This window comes from Pelodiscus sinensis, chromosome 19, assembly GCF_052426305.1.
Source record: "Pelodiscus sinensis isolate ZL-2025 chromosome 19, ASM5242630v1, whole genome shotgun sequence".
In the NCBI taxonomy this organism is placed as follows: domain Eukaryota; kingdom Metazoa; phylum Chordata; order Testudines; family Trionychidae; genus Pelodiscus; species Pelodiscus sinensis.
Genome location: NC_143070.1, coordinates 31161638 through 31181853, shown reverse-complemented (window position 1 = coordinate 31181853; position 20216 = coordinate 31161638). Strand labels below are relative to the sequence as shown.

General features: G+C 52.0%; 1 protein-coding gene across 2 annotated transcripts in view; it reads right to left on the bottom strand.

Moving 5' to 3' along the window:
- The window catches only part of LOC149522922 (butyrophilin subfamily 1 member A1-like), an 86428-nt gene that overhangs the window by 30556 nt on the left and 35656 nt on the right, over positions 1-20216 (bottom strand). The window contains exon 8 of one of the 2 annotated variants that reach the window (XM_089771120.1): positions 19388-20051. The exons of the other annotated variant lie outside the window; for it this stretch is intronic. Within the exon in view, the coding sequence (XP_089627246.1) occupies positions 19531-20051 (521 nt within the window). The 3' untranslated portion in view covers positions 19388-19530. Of the gene's footprint in view, positions 1-19387; positions 20052-20216 lie in introns of those variants that run through there. 2 annotated transcript variants of the gene reach the window in all.

The window sequence follows — 20216 nt, the reverse complement described above, 5'->3', positions numbered from 1 at the left end:
AAGTGGGCTTCTTGCACAAGAGTTATTCCTCTCACCACAAGGAATAAACCCTCTTGCACAAAAAGGCAGTGTGGACGGGCTACAGGGGTTTCTTGCACAAGAAAGCCCTAAGGCTAAAATGGCCATCAGAGCTTTCTCGCACAAGAGAGCATCCACACAGCCATTGGCGCTCTTGTGCAAAAGCACAATGCAGTGTGGACACGCTCTTGCACAAAACAGTTCTTGTGCAAAAAGCCTGCAGTGTAGACAAAGTCAAGGGGATGGTCAGGGGGACATGATAATCTGCAAATACTTGAAAGGCTGCCACAAAATAGATGGGCTGTGTCTACACTGGCATGAATTTCCGGAAATGCTTAAAACAGAATACTATTCCGTTTTCAGTTTTTCCGGAAAAGGAGCGTCTACATTGGCAGGCTGCTTTTCCGGAAAAGCCCTTTTTCCGGAAAAGCGTCTGTGGCCAATGTAGACGCGCTTTTCCGGAAAAGAGCCCCGATCGCCATTTTCGCGATCGGGGCTTTTTTCCGGAAAAGACTACTGGGCTGTCTACACTGGCCCTTTTCCGGAACAGTGTTCCGGAATAAGGACTTATGCCCGAGCGGGAGCAGAATAGTTTTTCCGGAATAGCAGCTGATTTTGTACAGTAGAGCGTCGTTGCTTTTCCGGAAATTCAAGGGCCAGTGTAGACAGCTCGCAGCTTATTCCGGAAAAGCAGCTGATTTTCCGGAATAAGTGGCCCAGTGTAGACACAGCCATGAGGAAAAGTTGACCTCCCATACCACAGAGGGAGGACCAGCGGTGATGGGATCCAACTGCAGCAGAGCAGCTTTGGATTCTATCTCAGGGAAAACCTCCAAAGTGAAAGACCTGACGGGCAGTGGAACACATAGGCTGAGGCAGGTTGTGGAAACTCCTTCCCTGGGGGGTTTCAAAAGGAGCCTTTCTCGTATGGTTTGCCTCTTGGTTGGGGGGATTGGGCTAGATGGCTCTTGTGGTACCTTCTAGCCCCGTGCTCCTAGGATCCTATGACTCTAACAGAAAACACACATGGTGACAGCACAGCTGGCCTCGCCCACCCCAGCTGCCCCCATCTAGCTCTCCCTGGACTTTGCTCTTCCCTGCTCCTGCTGAAAATGGCAGCTGCCTAACAAAGGCACAGACGTTACATTCCAGCAATTGCGCCTGGGACCCCAGCACCACATGTCCCTGCTGGGCCCCTCTCCCTTCCCTTCCACTGTTCTCCACTGCCCTCAACTTGCCCAGTAGCAACAAAATAAGGTCTGGACAAAGCAGGGTCTGAGGATGCCCCTTCCGCACCCCATGCATAGACCAGCATGAAGACAAGCCCTGTCAGTCGGGGTCCTGGGCCTAGTGCAGGGGGCTGTATGTGGTTCCTTCTCAAGGGCCCGTCCAATCCAACATTTCTGTCTGTGAGCTCTGAACTGTCTGAGACTCTCTTGGCCTTGGTGGTGTCTGACCAGGTGCCAATGGCAGTCAAAAGGTCAGATTCCCATTGGCCAGTGGATCTGGCCCTAATGCTGATCTTATCACCTGTGCATTGTGCTGTGTGGGGTTATGGGCTTAACAAACCCCTGGGTTACTGTCACAGGCGCTCACTGAGCTAAGCTCACAGAGGGTACGTCTAGACAACAGGGTTTTGTCGACGGAAGTTTTGACATCTAGACACAGCATCTAGACACATTCAGTTCTGTCGAAACAAGCTGCTTTGTCGACAAAACCCTGTAGTCTAGACACAACCCTACAGGCAATAACACCTTCTGTCAACAGAACTCTGTCGACAGAAGGTGTTATGCCTCATAAAATGAGGTTTACCAGCGTTGACAAAACTGCTGAGTTCTGTCGACGTTATGTCGACAGAACTCAGCGGTAGTGTAGATGTAGGTATAGTTTTGTCGACAAAAGTCCACTTTTGTCGACAAAACTTAGTAGTCTAGACACACCCAGAGTCTGTTCAGTCTTATCTCTGTTCCACCATCCTTCCCTGAACATGAAACTGTTGGAAAGTCACCACAGCCCTGGGGCTGGTCCGAGTGAGGCTGCAGGGACATGGTGAGCTCTGTTGCTCCAGAGGCTGACATGCCCAGCCCAGCCCAGCCGCCAGATAAGACTCTGGCTGCAGCTTTCAGTTGGAATGTGGCAAACCCCAAGCACCTGAAGTGAAATTAACAATGAGAAATTAACAATGTGATTTTATCAGCTCTTCTTTTATGTGGTCACATTTTTTCCAAGTACATAGGCTCAGTCCTGCAAGAGAGAAAAACCAGCATTTAGAAATGAGGAGGAAACTTTACCAAGACACCCGAGCTAATGTCCAGATCTGACCACTGCTCCCAGGTCATTCTCCCCTCCCCTGTCATTTATGATCCTGCTGAGATGAGGAGGGACTGCGGGTATCAGTAGCAGGAAGCTGGGTACAAAGGGTAGCAATCAGTGGCAGTTAATTGAGGTGCAGAGGGGAGCGGTGTCCAAAGGGAGCCTCTGGGGTCAGAGTCTCCTTTTTATGGCACATCACTGAACTCTTATCCGGCAGACATACCTGGCACCAGGGGACTAGCAGCGCTGAGCCCCTGCACCCAGAAAAACACTGAAAGGAAACAGTAATTCTCAGTCCATTGCCTGCGCTGAGAGAGCTCGGGGGATCTGAGGTGGTTCAGGTGCGGCTCTGAACGGAGTTCCAAAAGCAGCCTCTGTATTTCCCTGCTCTGCTGCAGCCCCTGTGTGACCTTACGCAGGTCATGTAGGGCCAGAGTTTCCAAGGTGTTTTGATGTCTGAGGGTACATGTACACTGCACTATTATTTTGGAATAAGCTAAACTGGAAGAATTACTCTAAAACAGCTTATTTCTAAATAGCGCATCTACACTACAGGGACGCCTCAAAATTGGTCCAAGGTTGGCTCCCCTAAAGTGGACACGCTGCCTCGATTTAGAGCTCCAGGAGGCACTGGGGAGTCATTACTTTGAATGGCTCGATGGAGGAGCTATTTTGAAATTGCAACAGTGAAACATCCACATTTCTACTATTCCAAAATAGCTATTTCGGAAGAGGCGTTATTCCTCATGGAATGGGGTTTACAGAATCAAGAATAAGCTGCCCGTTATTATGACATTACTTCAAAATAATGGAATTGCTGTGTAGACGCACACAAAGGTATTTTGAAATAACGTCCATTATTCCAAAATAACACTTCTGTGTAGACGCACTCTAAAGGTGCAGATAGGTGCCCAATGGAATGTACAAAGATGCCTGGGCATGGAGCTGTCAATGGAAATTAGGCACGTAGGTGTTTCTGAAAATTCCATTAGATACCTAATTGCATCTTTGTGGGCCGACAGACCTTCCAAACTCTCCCCTGCCTAAAGATGAGCTGGAGGCTAGTGGCACTTTCAGGGGTGCCTGCTGTGAGTTACGTGTCTGACTCACATGAACACCCTCAACTGTTTTCTTGCCCCTCCTGCATTTATCTCAGGGCAAGTTCCATTAACGGCTCTCGCTGGCAGGAACGTCCATGCAAACAAGGGATTTCTACTGAATGTTACACACTATTCATGGGCAGCAATGTCTGAACATTTAGGCCTTGATCCAACAAGGTCCTTAAGTTTGTGCATCACTTTTAACCTGCAGGCAGCCCCACCGAAGCCTTAATCACATGTATTGGTGCCAAAAACCTGTTTCTAAGAAGCCAAACAAGAAACCGAAACAATTCCGTTCAACTGTGTGTCTGGTCATAGCTAACCCCAGTGAGCAATGCTGATGACAAAAATGTATATCATAAAAATACACATCTGTGTGGGTATCCCAGGCATGGGGCTGGGCTCTGCCTCCCCTTCCCTGTCCCAACCACCGATTCCCCTTCCCTGTCCCCTCCATGCCTCCCTCCATGGCTCTGGGACCAGTTTCCCTCACACAACTGAGTTGGTAGCAGAAAGGATCCTGCACAGCAGGGCCTCTCACTCTCCCCTGGCCCCTGTGATTGTCTTACCCCTTGCCATGGGCAAAGAGTCCCTGCTGTCCTGTAAACGCTGGACCATTCCCTGTTGATCACTTGCCCCATGGCGCTCACTGAGCTGCTGGTATTAATTTTACCTTGGGAGTCAGGCCATGCTGCGAATGGCCATGACAAGACCTGGGCATCCCCAAGCCAAGCCTGGCCCTGGTCCTGGCCCTGGCCCTGCTGGGGTTGCCTGGGCATTGTGGAGGAGGCACTAAACCGAGAGGACCCTAGAGCAGCCTGAAAGCCTTCTGCGATTCTCTGAGTTTGACACAGTGAAAAAAGAAGATGAGGCCAAACTCTATCGTGCCCATGTGGGACCCTGTGTGGGGGAATCAGCTCTCTGAGTCGCTCTCCTCATCCTACTGAAATGCTCCCACTGCCAGACTGTGTCCCTCATGACCACTAACGGCCTTTTGTTCTCACACAGCAGCCCTGCGAAGTGGGGCAGCACCAGGATTCATGGCAGTGCCAAAGGGGGGCAGGGCAGAGAGACAGTGTCTTGGTTTACAGCAGGGACGGGGGTCTGTTTTGAGTCAAGGGCCACTGACCCACAGAAAAATCAGTCGGGGGCCTCACGCCAGTGAGAAGCAAAAACCCAAAGCAAACCCTTAATGCCATTGCTCCCGACGGAGAAGGAGAAACCCTCCCCACATTCCCCTCACACACCAGAGCCTGGGGATCCAGCCTAGCAGACGTTGTGTGCTCCAGCCCTGGAGGGGAACAACGTGGGGATGGAGAGACAGAGTGAGTTCCCCAATGCGGTGGGGGGGGGGAGCCCTGAGCCTCAGAGGCTGGATCCACACAGGCCAGGGCCACATCCAGCCCCCGGGCCTGAGGCTCCCCACCCCTGGCTAACAGTGAGATGTCGTGTTGCCATAGCTACGTCAGTTAGACGTGTGAAACACCCACCTTAGCCACGTAACCGTCCCAGCTAACACCTCCCTGTAGCCCCTTTTGTTGGTACCAACTCGTCCCCTTCAAGGGACTGATGCCACCTACACTGGACATAACACTCACTGCCAATCCCAGCCGCCTCGCTGCTTGGCGGGAGGGGCAGTTGCTCATGTAGCTGCACAGTCAAGGACCAGCCTCTGTCCCCACAGGGAGCGGATGGGCCTGAGCTCAGTTCTCAACAGCAGCCTCCCCCCTGCCAGCTGCACCAGCTACTCTCCCTAGGGGCTCCCTGGCGCACAGGGCACAGGGCTCATTCCCCCGCTCCCACACACAGCCCGGCCGTGTCTGCAGCTAGCCCAGTGTCCTCGCAGTCAGGGAGCCAGTCCTGTGATGACAGCCGGCCTCCCCCACCCTCTGCTGCCCCATCTCCCCTGGACTCTGCCCCTCTTCACTCCTACTGGAAGCAACAGCTGCCTAATACTGACAAGCACGTTACAGCCTCGCAATAGAGCCTCTACTGGGCCCTTCTCCCTTCCTTCTGGCTCTTCCCTGCTGCCCTTGGCTTGCCCAGGATCCCCTCATGTGAGCCCCAAAATACGGCCTGGATGCAGCACGATCTGAGGATGCATCTCCCCCACAACACAGAGACCGGTTTGAAACCCTGTCGGTCAGTTTTACTGGGCTCTGCCACAGCACAGGGGCAGGATGTGGGGTCTTCTCAACGACCTGTCCAGCCCGACATTCCTACCAGTGAGCGCTGGCCTGTCTGAGACCCTGTGAACCTTCTCGCACGACCTGGCCCACAGCAGCCACTGGTCAGATTCCCTTCACCATTGGCTCTGGCCCTAGCACACCTCTCATCCCTCTGTGTATTGCACTGTGTGTGCTTAGGGGCCTAGCAGACCCCTGGGTTATTGTCGCAGGCAGACACCGAGCTAACAAAATTCTGTTTTGTCTGGGTTTCCACCATCCTGCCCCAACCATGAAACTGTTGGAAAGTCACCACAGCCCTGGGGCTGGTCTGAGTGAGGCTGCAGGGACATGGTGAGCTCTGTTGCTCCAGAGGCTGAGGTGCCCAGCCCAGCACAGGTGCCAGATAAGACTCTGGCTGCAGCTTTCAGTTGGAATGTGGCAAACCTCACCTTCCTGAGGGGAAAGGAGGCGGGAGAAACGAACACTGTGATGTTATCAGCTCTTCTTCTATGTGGCCACATTATTCTTTTTCCCAGAAAATAGGCTCAGTCTGGTGAGAATGAGAGGGGGAAAAAATAGCCTTTAAAAATTAAGAGGAAAAGTGACCAAGATCCCTGAGTTAATGCCCAGACCTGCCCACCATTTCCCAGGGCTTCTCCCTGCCCCCATCAGTTGTAATCCCGCCAAGTCGCCCGTGGGGACGAGCAGCAGGAAGATGCAGGTGGTGAGTGCAGGGTACAAAGGGCAGCAACAACCAGCAGTTAATTGAGCTGCAGAAGGAAGCAATGTCCAATGGGAGCCTCTGGAGTCAGAGTCTCCTTTTTTATGGCACATCATTGAGCTCTTGCCTGATAGTCATGCCCTGCGCCTCAGAACACACGGATAGGATGTGTCATTGAACACTCTCCTACCTGTGCTGACATTGCTCCGGGTGACTACGTCTAGACTGCAGAGCTTTTCCAGGATGCAGGCAATATCCCAGAAAATCTGTGATGCATCCAAAGAACACGTCCGCTTTTCTGGAAAAAAATTTGGAAAAGCAGAAGCATTCTTTCTCTATCCCTGTACACCTCATTTTATGAGGAATAAGGGATGTGTCAAAAGAGGTTTTTCTGAAATTTGGCCCCATGTAGACAGGCCAAATTTTGGAAAAGTCTCTTTCAGAAGAAAAGTAGAAAAAGATACACAAATTGCGGTTTGCAATTTGAGAATCTTTTTCTGACTTTTCTTTGTAGTGTAGACACAGCCGATATCTGAAAAGAAGATTCCTCAGATGCTACTGTGAAGGGTGTACTATGGTTAAGCTGAAAAATTCCCTGTTCTTTGTCTGATTTCCTGTGAGACTTTAATTAAGTTACTGAGGCTAAGTACCGACCTTACAATTGGAATTAGGCTACTAAATGCTTTTGAAAATCACACTAGGTGCCTAATTACATTGTTAGGTGCCTAAAGACCTTCCAAATTCTGCCCCTTAGTCTCTGAGGGTATGTCTACACTACAGCGCTAATTCAAACTAACTAAATTCAAATTAATTAATTCAAAATAAGCTAATTCGAATTAGTGCATCTAGACCTAAAAACTAATTCGAATTAGCGTTTTGCTAATTCGAAATAGCATGTCCACATTGAGTGGACCCAGAATCGAAGGTAAGGCTGGCCGGAACCAGTGCCGGCAGGGCATCAGGGTCGGACTTAGTGTGTGAGGCTGCTGCTTCAGGATAGCCAAGGGCTGTGCTAAAGGGACCCAACACCCCATCTCAGATAGACAGTTCTCAGGTTTCTCTGCTTGCTGGTCTACCTTGCTGAGGGACAACAAAGCATTTGTATCTCTGCGTGCTCTGCTTGCCCTCACTCGGGACACCCTGGCACTCTGCAACATGGAACCAGACTGCCCCCGGGGACTCTGCTGCATCTCGTGGACATGTTGCCGGCAGCCTGGCTGCACTGTCTGCAGGCTGCCATCCGGGAGGACCATTGAGGGGCTGTCAGGATCCAGGGGGCCCTGCAGGAGAGTATCCACTCTGAGGAGCGCTAACAGTCTCCCCTGTCTGCCGCACTGGGAGCTTGTGCCCCATTCCTCCCTCTCATCCTTCCACTTACCCTTCCCTAGCCCCCCCTTCCTGATGTCAAATAAAATACACGTATTTTCAAAAATAACTCTCTTTATTGAACACAACTGGGGAGGGGGAATGAAACTGTAGGGAGACGGGGGAAAGGAGGTGGGAGAGGGCAGGAGAGAGAGTGGGAGAGGAAAGGGGGAAAACTGGGAGAAGGGAGCTGAAAGGAGGAAGCAAAGGGAAGAAGGGGGAAGGGGAGGGGAAGCTCAGGGATCAGGGTGGGGGTCTCCCTGGGCCAACCGCCTCCCAGCACGGCAAGGGAGGGAGCCTCAGCATCCCTGGGGGATGGGGAGGAGGGTGTGGAGGTTGAAGTGGGGGGTGTGGACACTGAGAGGGAGGGTGTGGAGGTTGAGGAGGAAGAGGTGGGAGGGGGGCAGGTGTGGGAGGAGGGACAGTAGTTGGGGGCAGCAGGCACAGGACCGGCATGGGGCACCATGCTCTGCAGCAGGGCCTGCAGGTGGCAGTTCCTCGCTCGGTCCTCCGCAAGCTGCTCCCAGTGGAGCTGCAGGTCTTCCCACATCCAGGCCTGTACGGTGCGGTGCAGGGCTCTCAGGGCCTCCAGGTGCTGGTCCCAGTACTCCTGCCATGTGGTGGTGGTCCGGAGCAGGCCGCGGGTGCGGGAGCATGTCCCGGGCAGGGTGGTGCGCTCTGCACGAGCAGCTGGTGCAGCTGTAGAGAAAGAAGAGAAGTGGTCAGTTCTCCCTGGGGACGCAGTGGATGATGCCCAGCCACCCCCGCAATGTGAGGGTGACCATGCCCTGCACCGTCAGAGCCGATGTGCTTGCACAGAGGCCATGGTCAGGATGTCTGGCTCTCCCCGGGCCTGGGAGCTGCCCCAAGACGGCACCCAGGCCCCTGTGCTGTGTATAGTGTGGCTGGGGTAGGGGAGAGGTGTTCCCTGCCTCTGTGTAGTGGGGGCGTGTGAAGGGAGAGAGTCCTGCTGGGTCCTGCCCCAGGGTTGGGAGCGTGTCAGGTGTCTTCACACATGCATGTGCCTATTGGGCCACAGCCCCTGGTGTCACGCAGCTGGAGCCACCTGCCCAAGGGTGGCATGGCATGTGCTCACATGGGCACAGGTGGCTGCGTGATCCATGGGAGGCATGGCCCACGTGCGCGGTCCCTGGTCTCCCTCCCTACCTCCCCCCAGGGCAGGGGACAGTGCTGGTACTTACCTGCTATGGCCTCCCTGGATGACCCTGCCAACTCCGGTGCTGGAACAGCTGGTGATGGCCCTTCCAGTGCGCCTGGGTCAGGGCCCTATGGTCCCAGCTCACTGCCTCCCGGGCTGGCGTGCACCACCCCACCTCTCAGGAGTTGGTCGAGGGCGGGGAAGTAGGGACAGGTGTCAGCCCCTGCTGTGGTGCCGCCCCGGTGGCCCTGGTGTACGCCTGCCACAGTTTCTTCACTTTCAGGCGCACCTGCTCCTGGGAGAGCCTGTTTCGGGCCATGGTGGCTGCTATGCGGCTGTAAACGGCTGCATTCCTCTGCCTAGTGTGGAGATCATGGACATTGGGGGCCTGCCCACAAACCTCAATGAGGTCCATGACCTCTGCACTAGTCCAGGAGGGCATGCGCCGTCTACGGCCCCTGGATGGCCCCTAGGTGCTGGGGGACTGGATGGGGGATGGCTGGCTGGCACTGGATGCCTGGCTTATCCTGGGACCACTGGGTCAAGGGCAGAAACTGCTGGCAGGCCTGGCTCTGGCAAGTGCTGTCTGTCCAGAGTCTACCCCTTTAAGGGCCCTGGGGCTGGGGGAGAGGAGAGGAGTTTTCCTGGTTTGGCCCAGAGTGGCTACCAGGGGGAAGTGGGAAGGACTAGCCTCCAGCTAGTTCGAATTAAGTGGCTACACAGCCCTTAAATCGAACTAGGCGTAACTCCTCATAGAATGAGGTTTACCTAGTTCAAATTAAGTGCTCCGCTAAATAGATTTTGAAATAATGGGCAGCTTATTCCAATGCCCTGGAACTCTCATTCCATGAGGGTTCAAGGGAATTTCAGAGTAGTGCGTTGCTGTGAAATTTGGCCCTGTGTAGAGAGCACCAAATTATGAAATATGCTATTTCAAAATTATTTGAAATAAGTGATGCAATTTATGTAGTGCAAATTACATAGCTTATTTTGAGATAAGGGTGCTGTGTAGACGTGCCCCAAGTCACACAGGGAGGGTTAAAAAAAGTCTGCAGGCTGGGGGCAGTAAGTCAGGGTGGACATCCCAAGCACGGAGGCAGATACAAAGACTGAAGGATATGGAGCGAGGTGAGCGGTGGCCTCAGCAAGAGGTTGGGTGGAGTTAATACATGGGGGGAGATGGCTGAAGAGCTTCTTGGGCTCCTTCCCATGAGCAGGCCCCATCCACCCAGTCTGAGACCATCACTCACAGAGTGCTGGGCTTGGGCTCGGGCTCTCCCCTCCCCCTTCCCTAGCCCAGCTACCAAATCCCCTTCCCCACCCCTCCCAATTCTCCACCCCTCCTTCCATCATTCTAAGAGTGGTTTCCTTGGCACAGATGAGTTGCAAGCACAAAGCAGCAGAGACTGGCCTGCTCTCTCTGGCCCCCAGTGACTGTTTCTCTCTTTCCCATGGTCATAGATTCCCCAGGACAGGAAATGCCTGGAGATTCCCTGCTGCTCACTTGCCCAGTGGTACTCACTGAGGTCCTGGGTTTGGCTTTTTTTCAGAGTCAGATCATGGAGTTATTGGCCCTGGGGAGACCTGGGAATCTATCTGAGCCTGGCCTGAGTAGCAGAATCTCAATAGTATTCATCACCATATAAATTACATAGGTTCCTGCACACATTTTATCGCTTATGTCTCATCCTCCATCTCAGTTTCCTTTCACGTTGAGGTTTGGCATTGTCAGTCATTTTGGAAGAAAAGAAAAACATTAATTTTTTTATGTTTGGTCGGTGGAATGTGGCATGCTTGTTCCTTGATGCAAGTATAGAGAGAAAGTATGAACAACCAGAAGATACTATGACAGATCTTTTATTAGATTTAGCTATTGGTCCTTTTGAAATAAAATAATGGGGGGAATATTTTGAAACAAATTTAGAGAAAAAATAACTGGCGGGTCCATAAAGAAAATTTTGAAAAAAGAAATATTTTTGTTAGGATTTGCAAGATTTTTAAAGAGTAAAAAGAGAGAAAACCATAGAAATAAATAAGAGAGTGGAATTTGTTATAAAGATCAGTAAGCCAGTGGGGTGTGGGAACTGAAAAATAATTAATGAATAAAAATACAAAATACATTATACATTAAAATGTTGTGTTAGTGAGAGTGGAGGTGGTTTTATGGATCAGAAAGTCTCTGGTAATGTGAGAATGAAAAAATAAAAAGTATAGAACATCATTAAAGAACAAAAAAAATCTGTATTTAGTAACAGTGTCACTAAGATAATTAAGACTGTCAAAATAGGACAATTAAAATACATTAAAAAATCATAGAAAAGCATTAAATAATAGAAAAAAGTGTCTTTAGTGACAGTGGAATGTGTTGTAAAGATGAGTAAATGTCTGGTAAACTTACTTTCTGTTTAAATTAAACAAAACAAACAAGAAAAAGGCTTATTGTAATAAATTATTGAATGAGTATACCTGGCAAAAGAAAGGGCCTTGTAAAATCTGTAATAACATGGAAATTATTTAATAATCACATCTCAAAAATCTTCTCCCCAATCCGATCCTGTTATGGAGAAATACTCCATACTTTTACATATCAAAAGCAGCTTGTGAATTAAAGATCAGAAGACAAAAGTTAGGTGACCAGAACATAACATGAAGCCCTCCTAAACTTGCTTTTAAAGAACCTAAAAAGAAATTGCACAAAATGCAAGTTAATCTAAAGAAGTAACCCTTTTATTTTACCAGAAATAAGAAATAAGAATTCTGCTTTGTTTAGCTTGGTTAAAGATAAATGTTATTTGCGATATATTTTATTAGAAATAATGCTATGTATAATACTTTCAAAGTATAATTGATTTATTAACTGCACAAAGAAGTAAGATAAACATTTTCTTTTGTTATATGAAGAAGTCATTGCTTTGTAACTGTACACATTTTTCCTTGGGGTTGTGGTTGTACGTTGTCATGTAAATTGTGAGGCTACATTTGTTACTGGTAGTAAAAAAGAAGTGGCCGTTGCCTTAAAGGTTTTACTGAAAAAATAGGTATTGCTGGTAATTGTTGAGAATTTTGAAGGTGTAGCTCACCCGTGTGGCATAAGCAGGAATAGAATTTTTTTTTTTAATTGTATTTGAACACCAAGTCTTTCAGCACCATTAATAAAAGAAAAATTGTTTTAGTCTCACACGGTGGGTTATGTGTAAAAGCTTCTGAAATATATATATATGGGAAATGTTTGTTGCTGTAAGTAAAAGGAACACACAGGAATATGTATTTAAAACATTTTGTTTGTCTGTATTGGCAGACTTATCAGGTGTGTCCTAGCAGAACACGTACTTAAGGAGACCATGGGCCAAGAAATTGTCTTCTGAAGCAATTACAGTTTCCAGTGTTAGAAACAAGATCAGGCCTCTTGATTCTGAACAGTCCTGCACATCCAATACCGACATTACCCCACCTGTGTCTACTCTGAGAGATAAGATCCAATTTATTAAAGTTGATTTTTAGCACCAGATTTTGTAAAGTCGAAGGTGCATGTCTCTGCTGCGTGCAAGAGTTTGACATAGTGCACTCCAGTGGGGTGCCTGCCATTGACTTTGACAGTGGTGCACTGTGGAAAGCCATCCCACACTTCCAGCCACACCTTTTCTTTCTGGGTTAGGCTCCCAAAGGGACACAAAGAGAGCAGTGAGTGGTTCTGGGTGCATGTTGTCAGCATTCCCTAATGCAATGACCGCCTCCCTCTCCCGCACTTCAAAGCAATAGAGAAGAGTTTTTTCACACCCCTTTTGCTCTGGTTATCCATTCCGACTCCATAGCAGGGCAAGCATGGACCTCACTCAGCTGCTAAGTGCTCTGGTAATTATTGCTAACATCTCGTGACTTTGGCTGTGGCATGTCCAGGGCCTAGCCAGGAGCCATGGAGTGAGGAAGAATGTGATGAGGCCATGAACATAGACATGTCTGAAACTCTTGAGTGGAACAATCAGCACACGCTGGTGGCGGTTGATCCATGTGACACAGTGCAACAGTGGTTCTGGTGCCGTGAGACAAGCACAGTCTAGTGGGACCACATAGTGACACAGCTATGGGACGATCAGCAGTGGCTGCAAAACTTCTGAGTGATAAAGGCCATTTTGATGAAGGTTGTGAATGGCTTTTCCCACCTAAAAGACAAAAATATCAGAAACTTGGGGGAGTACCTGAGTTAGTCTGTTCTGAATAACGCTATTGCTGTGTAGACGCTTGCATAGTTATTTTGGAATAACGACCATTATTCCGAAATAACTTTGCTATGTAGACACACTCTGAATGTGATATATCTTGACTTTAGCAAAGCTTTTGATATGGTTTCCCACAAGAAATGGTCTGGTAGAACTTTATAGACTAACAGCCCACTTCTTCAGATGACCAGAATTCTGAGTTTAGGATGTGCAGAACCAAAATAAAAAGGAGAGAAGGGAGAGGGGGTAAGGGAAAAAAGAAGGGGGGAGGGCAGAAAACAAGAGGCAGAGGGCATGAAAATATCAAAGGGAAAATAAGTAGTCAGAACTGAAAATCTATAAGCGGGGCTTGACAAACTATAGAATCTACTCACCCGTGGCAAGTAGGTTTCAGCTGCGCACTCCGTTTATCAGTGTCGCGCACATGCACAATGTGGCTCTTTCGCATGCGCAGTGCGGGCTGGCGAGTGGCTTTCACCACCATTTGTCAAGTCCTGTTTATAAGCACCTAAAGACTGGATAGTTAAAAGGAAGCAAATAAGGATCATAGGATAGCAATAGATAGGAAGAGTACTAACTCAAGAATCTACACAAAGAGCTGTTGGCACTTCCATTGAATGTTAGGTAGATGATGTCCCAGTTGGTGATAGAAGGTGCCTTTGGACATTTAAAGGGAAGTTTTTGCAAAAGTAGCATTCCCATCGTTGCAGCTGCCTGATGTGTGCTCCATAATATCTGTAACAGTAAGGAGGAAAATTTCATGCCAGGAAGAGAAGAGGGAGGGGTCAAGGCAGATCGCCCAGCCCTAAGTATGAGCAGCTAAACACCAGGACAACAAAGAAAGGACATCGAAGGGCACCACTAGTCAGATAGGCTTTGAGAAACAGCTTTGTGAATGACCAGAAAGTGATATAAACAAGTGATCCTGTGGCACCTTAGCCCAGGTCTGCATGAGGGAGTTATTTCGAAATAACCAGAGCGTCCACACAACCAAGTCCATTGATTCAAAATAACGGGTGAGTTATTTCAAAGTCTGTACTCCTGCTTTCCTCGGGGGATGATGCTTATTTTTAAATAGAATTAATGGGGACCCTCCACTGCTGCTATTTCAAAATAATGACTCCCCAGAATGATTCAAAGTAATTGCTCCCCGGTGCTTCCAGGGGCTCTGAGTGGAGGCAGTGCATCCACAACAATGGAACCTGACTCAGACTAATTTCAAGGCTCCCCCATAGTGGAGACACGCTATTTCAATGTTTTTATTTTGGGAATTACTTTGATTTTAGTTATTTCATAATAATTTCCTAGTGTAGACATACCCTAAGGGTACGTCTGCATTTGCTCCGTAGTTCAGACTAGGGATGCAAAGGTAGGTGACCAAAATTGCTAATGAAGCAGGGATTTAAATATCCCGTGCTTCATTAGCAAGATCTCGCCGGTACACAATTTTGAATCACAACTGATTCGAACAAGGAAGTGTGGGCCAGAATGCGATAGTTTGAACCAAAGCCCTTGGTTTGAACTAACATGACTCCTCAAAAAATTGAGATGTACCACCTGTCAAATGCAAGACCTGCATAAATGAGCCTAATTAAGTGGTCTGGATGTGTCCCATTCATAGCTTTTGATGTGGAAATGCAGATGTTGATGTCAGGAGAGATTAGTTTGTAATGTGCCAACTGTTTAGGCCAGGAATGGGGAACCTAAGGCCAGGGGGCCGGGTGTGGTTCTTGGTTTGCCTGGGTCTGGCTCTGAGGCTCAGGGCTCCTCCCCCAGCATTGGGGAGCCCGTGCTGGCACTACAAACCCCTCCCACCCCACTGCAGTGCAGGAGCCACAAAATCTACTCTCTTGGGCTCCCGAGGCTCTGGTGTGCAAGGGGAATGTGGGACCTGTCTTTATTCTTCTCTTTCAGGGACCACGCCAGTAAGAGTTTGTTTGCTTTTTGCTTCTCATTTGTATCATCCCTGACGGATTTTTCTGTGGGTCAGTGGCCCACAACCCAGAAAAGGTTCCCCACCCCTGATTTAGGCTTAGGGTAGGGCTATAAATAAATTCCAGTGCTGCAGACTCTCTGTGTAATTGGCTAGTGACACTCCTTTGCAGAAGAATGTTGATTTTTAAATACATGATTGAGTGACCAGGCAGATTAAAATGTTTCCCTGCAGGTTTCTGTGTGTGACCACGTGGAGGGGTCATCCCCTATCCGGGGTTAACCCCCCCTTTTGGGGGTCAATCCCCCTAACCAGTCATTGTAACCACCTCTGGTTGCCTTAGTGTTTGGTAGTCTTTGGCTAATCATTGGGTTGCTCGGTACACCCTGGTGAGCGCTGGGAGGGACCCTCCCTCTCTCCAGGTCCCAGTCCAGGACCCTAAGAGCAGGCGCAACTGATGCCCGACTTGGCCAGGGGGGCAGATGCCACAGCTCACCGACCCTCAGGTCCTCCTTGACCTCATCCTGGGCTGCTTCCTTCCCTCAGGCTGTCCTCTGTCTTGGCTGCTCCGGTCCGCTTTCAACCCAGTCACCTGGTGTCTCTCTGGCCTTGACGTCTCGTGGCTCCATCGCCCAGTCCTGGAGGGTCCGCCATACGAGTCCCAGCTACTGCCCTGACTCCTGCCCTCTCCCTCCCTTTGAGGGCAGGCACCCTTCTTTTAAAGCCAGTGCCCTCTTCCCGGGATGCCGGCGCATGCACTTTCCGGCCCCTGTGCCCTGGCGCGTCTGCTGGGGGGAATCCTTGCGCCTGCACAGGCGGTGGCTGCCGAACAGGCTTGGCAGAGTCGCTTGCGCACTGTGGCGTCAGGGACCCATGCCGCTTGGGTGTGGGATGCAGGGCTTAACCCTTCTGCCCCGGCCGCCCATCACAGACCATTTCTGATTTGTGTCCTTTTATCCCTTGTGGCAGAGATTGTCCAGTTTGGCCAATGTACACGGCAGAGGGGCACGGCCAGCAAATACCATATTTGAGGATGGGCAGTTGCATGAGCTCCTGATCTTGTGGCTTATGTGGTTCCCCTCATCCCAGCTCCAGGGCCTCGCCCAACAGAGCTCCCCTGCTCCAGCCTTGGCTCAGCCCTTCCCCCAACAGACTCCTCCCCTCTGGCACAGTCCCCCACCAACAGAGTCCCCCGACATCAGCTTCTTTCCCAGCTCCGCCCCCAGCCCCTCCCCTCCAGCCAACCCCTCTGACAGAGCCCTCCCTCCATCCGAGCCCCCCATCTGAGCCCCCTGCACCAGCTTTTCCCTCCCATATGGGACCCCCAACAGAGCCCCCCCCCACCAGCCCCAACTTTGAGCTGAGCCCCCCGCAATGGAGCTCTCCTGCTCCACCCTCTTCACCAGCTCAGCCCCTCAACAGAGCTGCCCTGCGCTAAAACCTCCTCTGCAGCTGAGCCCCCTGCCAACAGAGCCCCCTACACCAGTCCCTCCTTCCCAGCTGGGGTCATCAACAGAGCTGCCCTATTCAAGCCCCTCGCCCCAGCTGAGTCCCGCCAATGGAGCCCCACATCATGCCCGCTCGAGCCAAGGGCGTTGCTCATTTCAGCCAGGGAAACATCCACCTTGCATTCCTGGCTCTGCATTGCTGTGTCCAGGGTGGAGGACAAACCCCAAATAGTCTGGTCAGACTAGCGACCCTGCCCATAGTGAATTCCCATTAAAAGCTCCAGTCTACATGGGTCACAGCACATGCACAGTCAACAGACAACTGTGGTACCACAGAGAATCGTTGTGCATGTGCGGCATGGCAGGGCCCTGCTAGGAAAAATCTCCCATCGCCAGCACCAGGATGCACCAGCACCTGAAGCCGAGCACCCACAGGGACAGCAGTTGCCGGAGAAGCTGGTGCACCCTGGGGCTGCCTCCTGGTCAGAGACTGGCTGACTGAGGCGGGGGCTCTGGAGGCTGCCAGCACACAGGCTCCAGCCCTGCTGCTCCAGCAGCACGGTCTCACCGCCCGGCCAGCCCCACTGCTACGGCAGCCGGGCAGTGCAAGTGGTCCCAGCACTGAGCTCCTCACCCACAACCCCCTGCCCTGAGTGCCCCCTCAATCCTCTGCACTGAGCCACCTACACCCGCAACTCTGGTGCCCCCCAACACTTCCAGCCCCCTGTCCTGGGCCACCTGCACCCACCTGACTCTGGTACCACCCCCACGCTCCCAGCCCTAAACCTTCTCCCTCCCCCCAGCATTTGCTCACACTCCAGTGGGAATGAAACTGCACCTGGGGGAGAGGGTTGGAGGGGAGACGGTTGGGGGCCAGCGGCTCTGAGAGGAGAAATTCGAGTTCTTAAGTCGAATTTCATTATTTCAAAATAGTTTCCTAGTGTAGACATGGTCTAAGGGTTTAAAAAGTGCTACGGAGACAGCGCTTTAACGTGGCAGCGTGGCCACGGCAGGGCTGCTGGCAGAGAGCTCTCCCAGCCCTGTAGGTGAACCATCTCCATAAGGGGAGTAGCTAACAGCACTAGCAGCCTGTTTACCTGGGTACCAGTATCCCTCTGAGTTTTTTCATCCAGGAGCGGAGTGAGTTTTGTCTTGTGTGCCAGCAATGAGGGCATGGCTTGTGTAGATGGATGCCACCATGGCACCCACCAGTCGCGTGGCTCTCTGAGAAACTCTTCCAGCTAGTACCCCCCCTCCCCACACACACACCATGTTGCTCCCTATGCAGTCTGTGTGCAGGGCAAGGAAAGCCCCAGGCTGCCCCTCAGGGAGCTGGCTGTGAGCCCCCACCTGGAGCGGGGACGGTTGGGGGTAAGGGGGCTCTGTGGGGAGAAAGAGAGGTACGGGAGGGGGCAGCCCCAGGAGCAGCCACACCACAGCCTGGCTCCAGCCATGGGGAAGGGCTGGAACTAGGCCAGGGAGCAGACCGGCTGCCGGAACAGATCTGGCCTCACACCACGTAGCAGCCTCCCTCCCCCCCTCCTCTCCCCCTCCCCGAGCAACACATGACCTCAGTGCAGGCCTCCAGCCACTGGACCAGGGCCCTGGCTGCCAGAATGGGCCCTGATCCCCCTCTCCCCCACAGAGCAGCCCCCAACATGCAGCAGGCCCTGGATCCTCACTGGAGTAGCTCCCCTGCCATTTGGCAGACCCTGGTCCACCCACCCCCACCCCATGCAACATGGCCTGGCTCCCTGCTGGAAAAACACCCCCCCCCCCCACCACCACCACCACCACCACATCGCAGACTCTGGCTCCCTCCTGGAGCAGCTCCCCCATCATGTGACATGCCCTGTCCTCCCATCAGATCAGGCCCTGGCCCCCCGCCATGCAGCAGCTCCTGGTTCCCCACTGGAGACCTCCCCCATCCTACAGCAGGCACTGGCCCCCTCACCACATGGCTGAAGCAGGCCCTGATCGGCTGCCCCCATGTGGCCTCAACACAGGCCCCAGCCTCCAGACCAGGCCTTCAGTTTCCTCCTACCCCAACATGAGGCCACAGCAGCCTCTGCTCACTGGAGCATGCACCTCTCACCTCTGCGGAGGTGGGGGGCGGGGGTGGGTGGAAATTTTTTTTTTGTGCAGCTGCACAAATGCACACCTTAGAGGGAATCCTGCCCAGCACTTTGCAGCGCTGTCCCTCAGCTCATGTAGACCACCCCTTTGACAGCAGGACGTGTTCCGAGGACACGTAAATCTCTTTGTGGCCTTCGCAATAACCAGCTCAGCCTTGCCCATAGTGACACATCCTGCTGTCAAAGGGATGGTCTACATGAGCTGAGGGACAGCGCTGCAAAGTGCTGGGCAGGATTCCCTCTAAGGCGTGCACTTGTGCAGCTGCAAAAAAAAAAAATTCTCCACCCACCCCCGCCCCCCACCTCCGCAGAGGTGAGAGGTGCATGCTCCAGTGAGCAGAGGCTGCTGTGGCCTCATGTTGGGGTAGGAGGAAACTGAATATCGATACAGACATGAGGGAAGAAAAGGGTCAAAATTCCATTTCTAAAAATAGATTTTTAATAAAAAGCTGTTGAACTATAAAGGAAAATGTTCTTGTGCTGACACCTTGGTACAACAACAACAGTTTCTAAATTAGAAAACGTTTTTTCTTTCATATTTGACACTGAGATTTCACAGCAGTAGAAAACTCTGACAGGAGTGAAAGTTCCCTCCCCCCTCATCTGGGGCAGGGGATGGGGCAAGGTGAGGGCAGCAAACCCCACCCGCTGTCTGGCCACGTGTCATACCAGTTTCACCCTGTGCTGGGGTGGAGCAAACACAGGGTGGGGGGAGAAAGGCAGCCTGGGCTCCTTCCAACCAGGGGGTCCCATTCACCAGCCTGGGCTGGGCTGCCAGGTGTCTGGTTTTCCACTGGAGGCTCCAGTTGCAAAGGGAAAGGGGCAGCGACCGGTTGGCACAAAACATCCAGGTACCTGCAGTAACCGGCCCTGCCCTGGGGGAAGAGCCGCAGCGCTGGGAGGGGCCAGTCGGTGCCGCGGGGTCACTGTCAGGGGCAGGGATTCCCCCCCGCCTAGGCCGGCACCGGGCAGATGGTCAGGGGAGCCGCGTCGTAATCAGTGTAGAAATACGGGCGCAGCGTCCCGGAGAAGGTGCCGGTGAAGGTGAAGAGATGGGACCTGTCAGTCACATTGTAAAACGAGACCTCGCCCGCCTCGTAGTCCAGGAAAACCCCCACCCGGCTGGGCCTGGCGCTCACGGGGAGGGGGGTCGGGGGGGAGGTGCGGGCCTTGTATTCCCCGTCCCACAGCCACACGACCCAGTATCCATCCTCAGGTGAGTATTTGACGTCCCCCTTCCTGCTCACAGATTCCCTGCAGACCCCCAGGCCCCAGCCTGTCTTGTCTCCCACCTCCACCTCCCAGTAACGCCTCCCGCCCGCGAACCCCTCGGCGCCCAGCACAATGAAATAGTTCTCAAATCTCTGGGGGGTGTCGGGCAGATCCTGGCGCGTGTCTCCGTCTCTCACACGTTTCCGATCCTCAGACAGGACGAGGTAGCGATTTGCCGTGTCTGGATCCAGCGTCACGTCCACTGGGGAGAGAGTCACAGAGTCAGGGCCGGGGGCAGGGGCGGGTCCCTGGGATCAGCGGGAAATTAACCTGCCCCCCCCCCGTTAATCGCTGTGCAGGGGGGGGGGGTTATTACCTGAGGGGAGTCAGGGCCCCTCTGCCGGGGAGGAGACACAGAGCGGGAAAG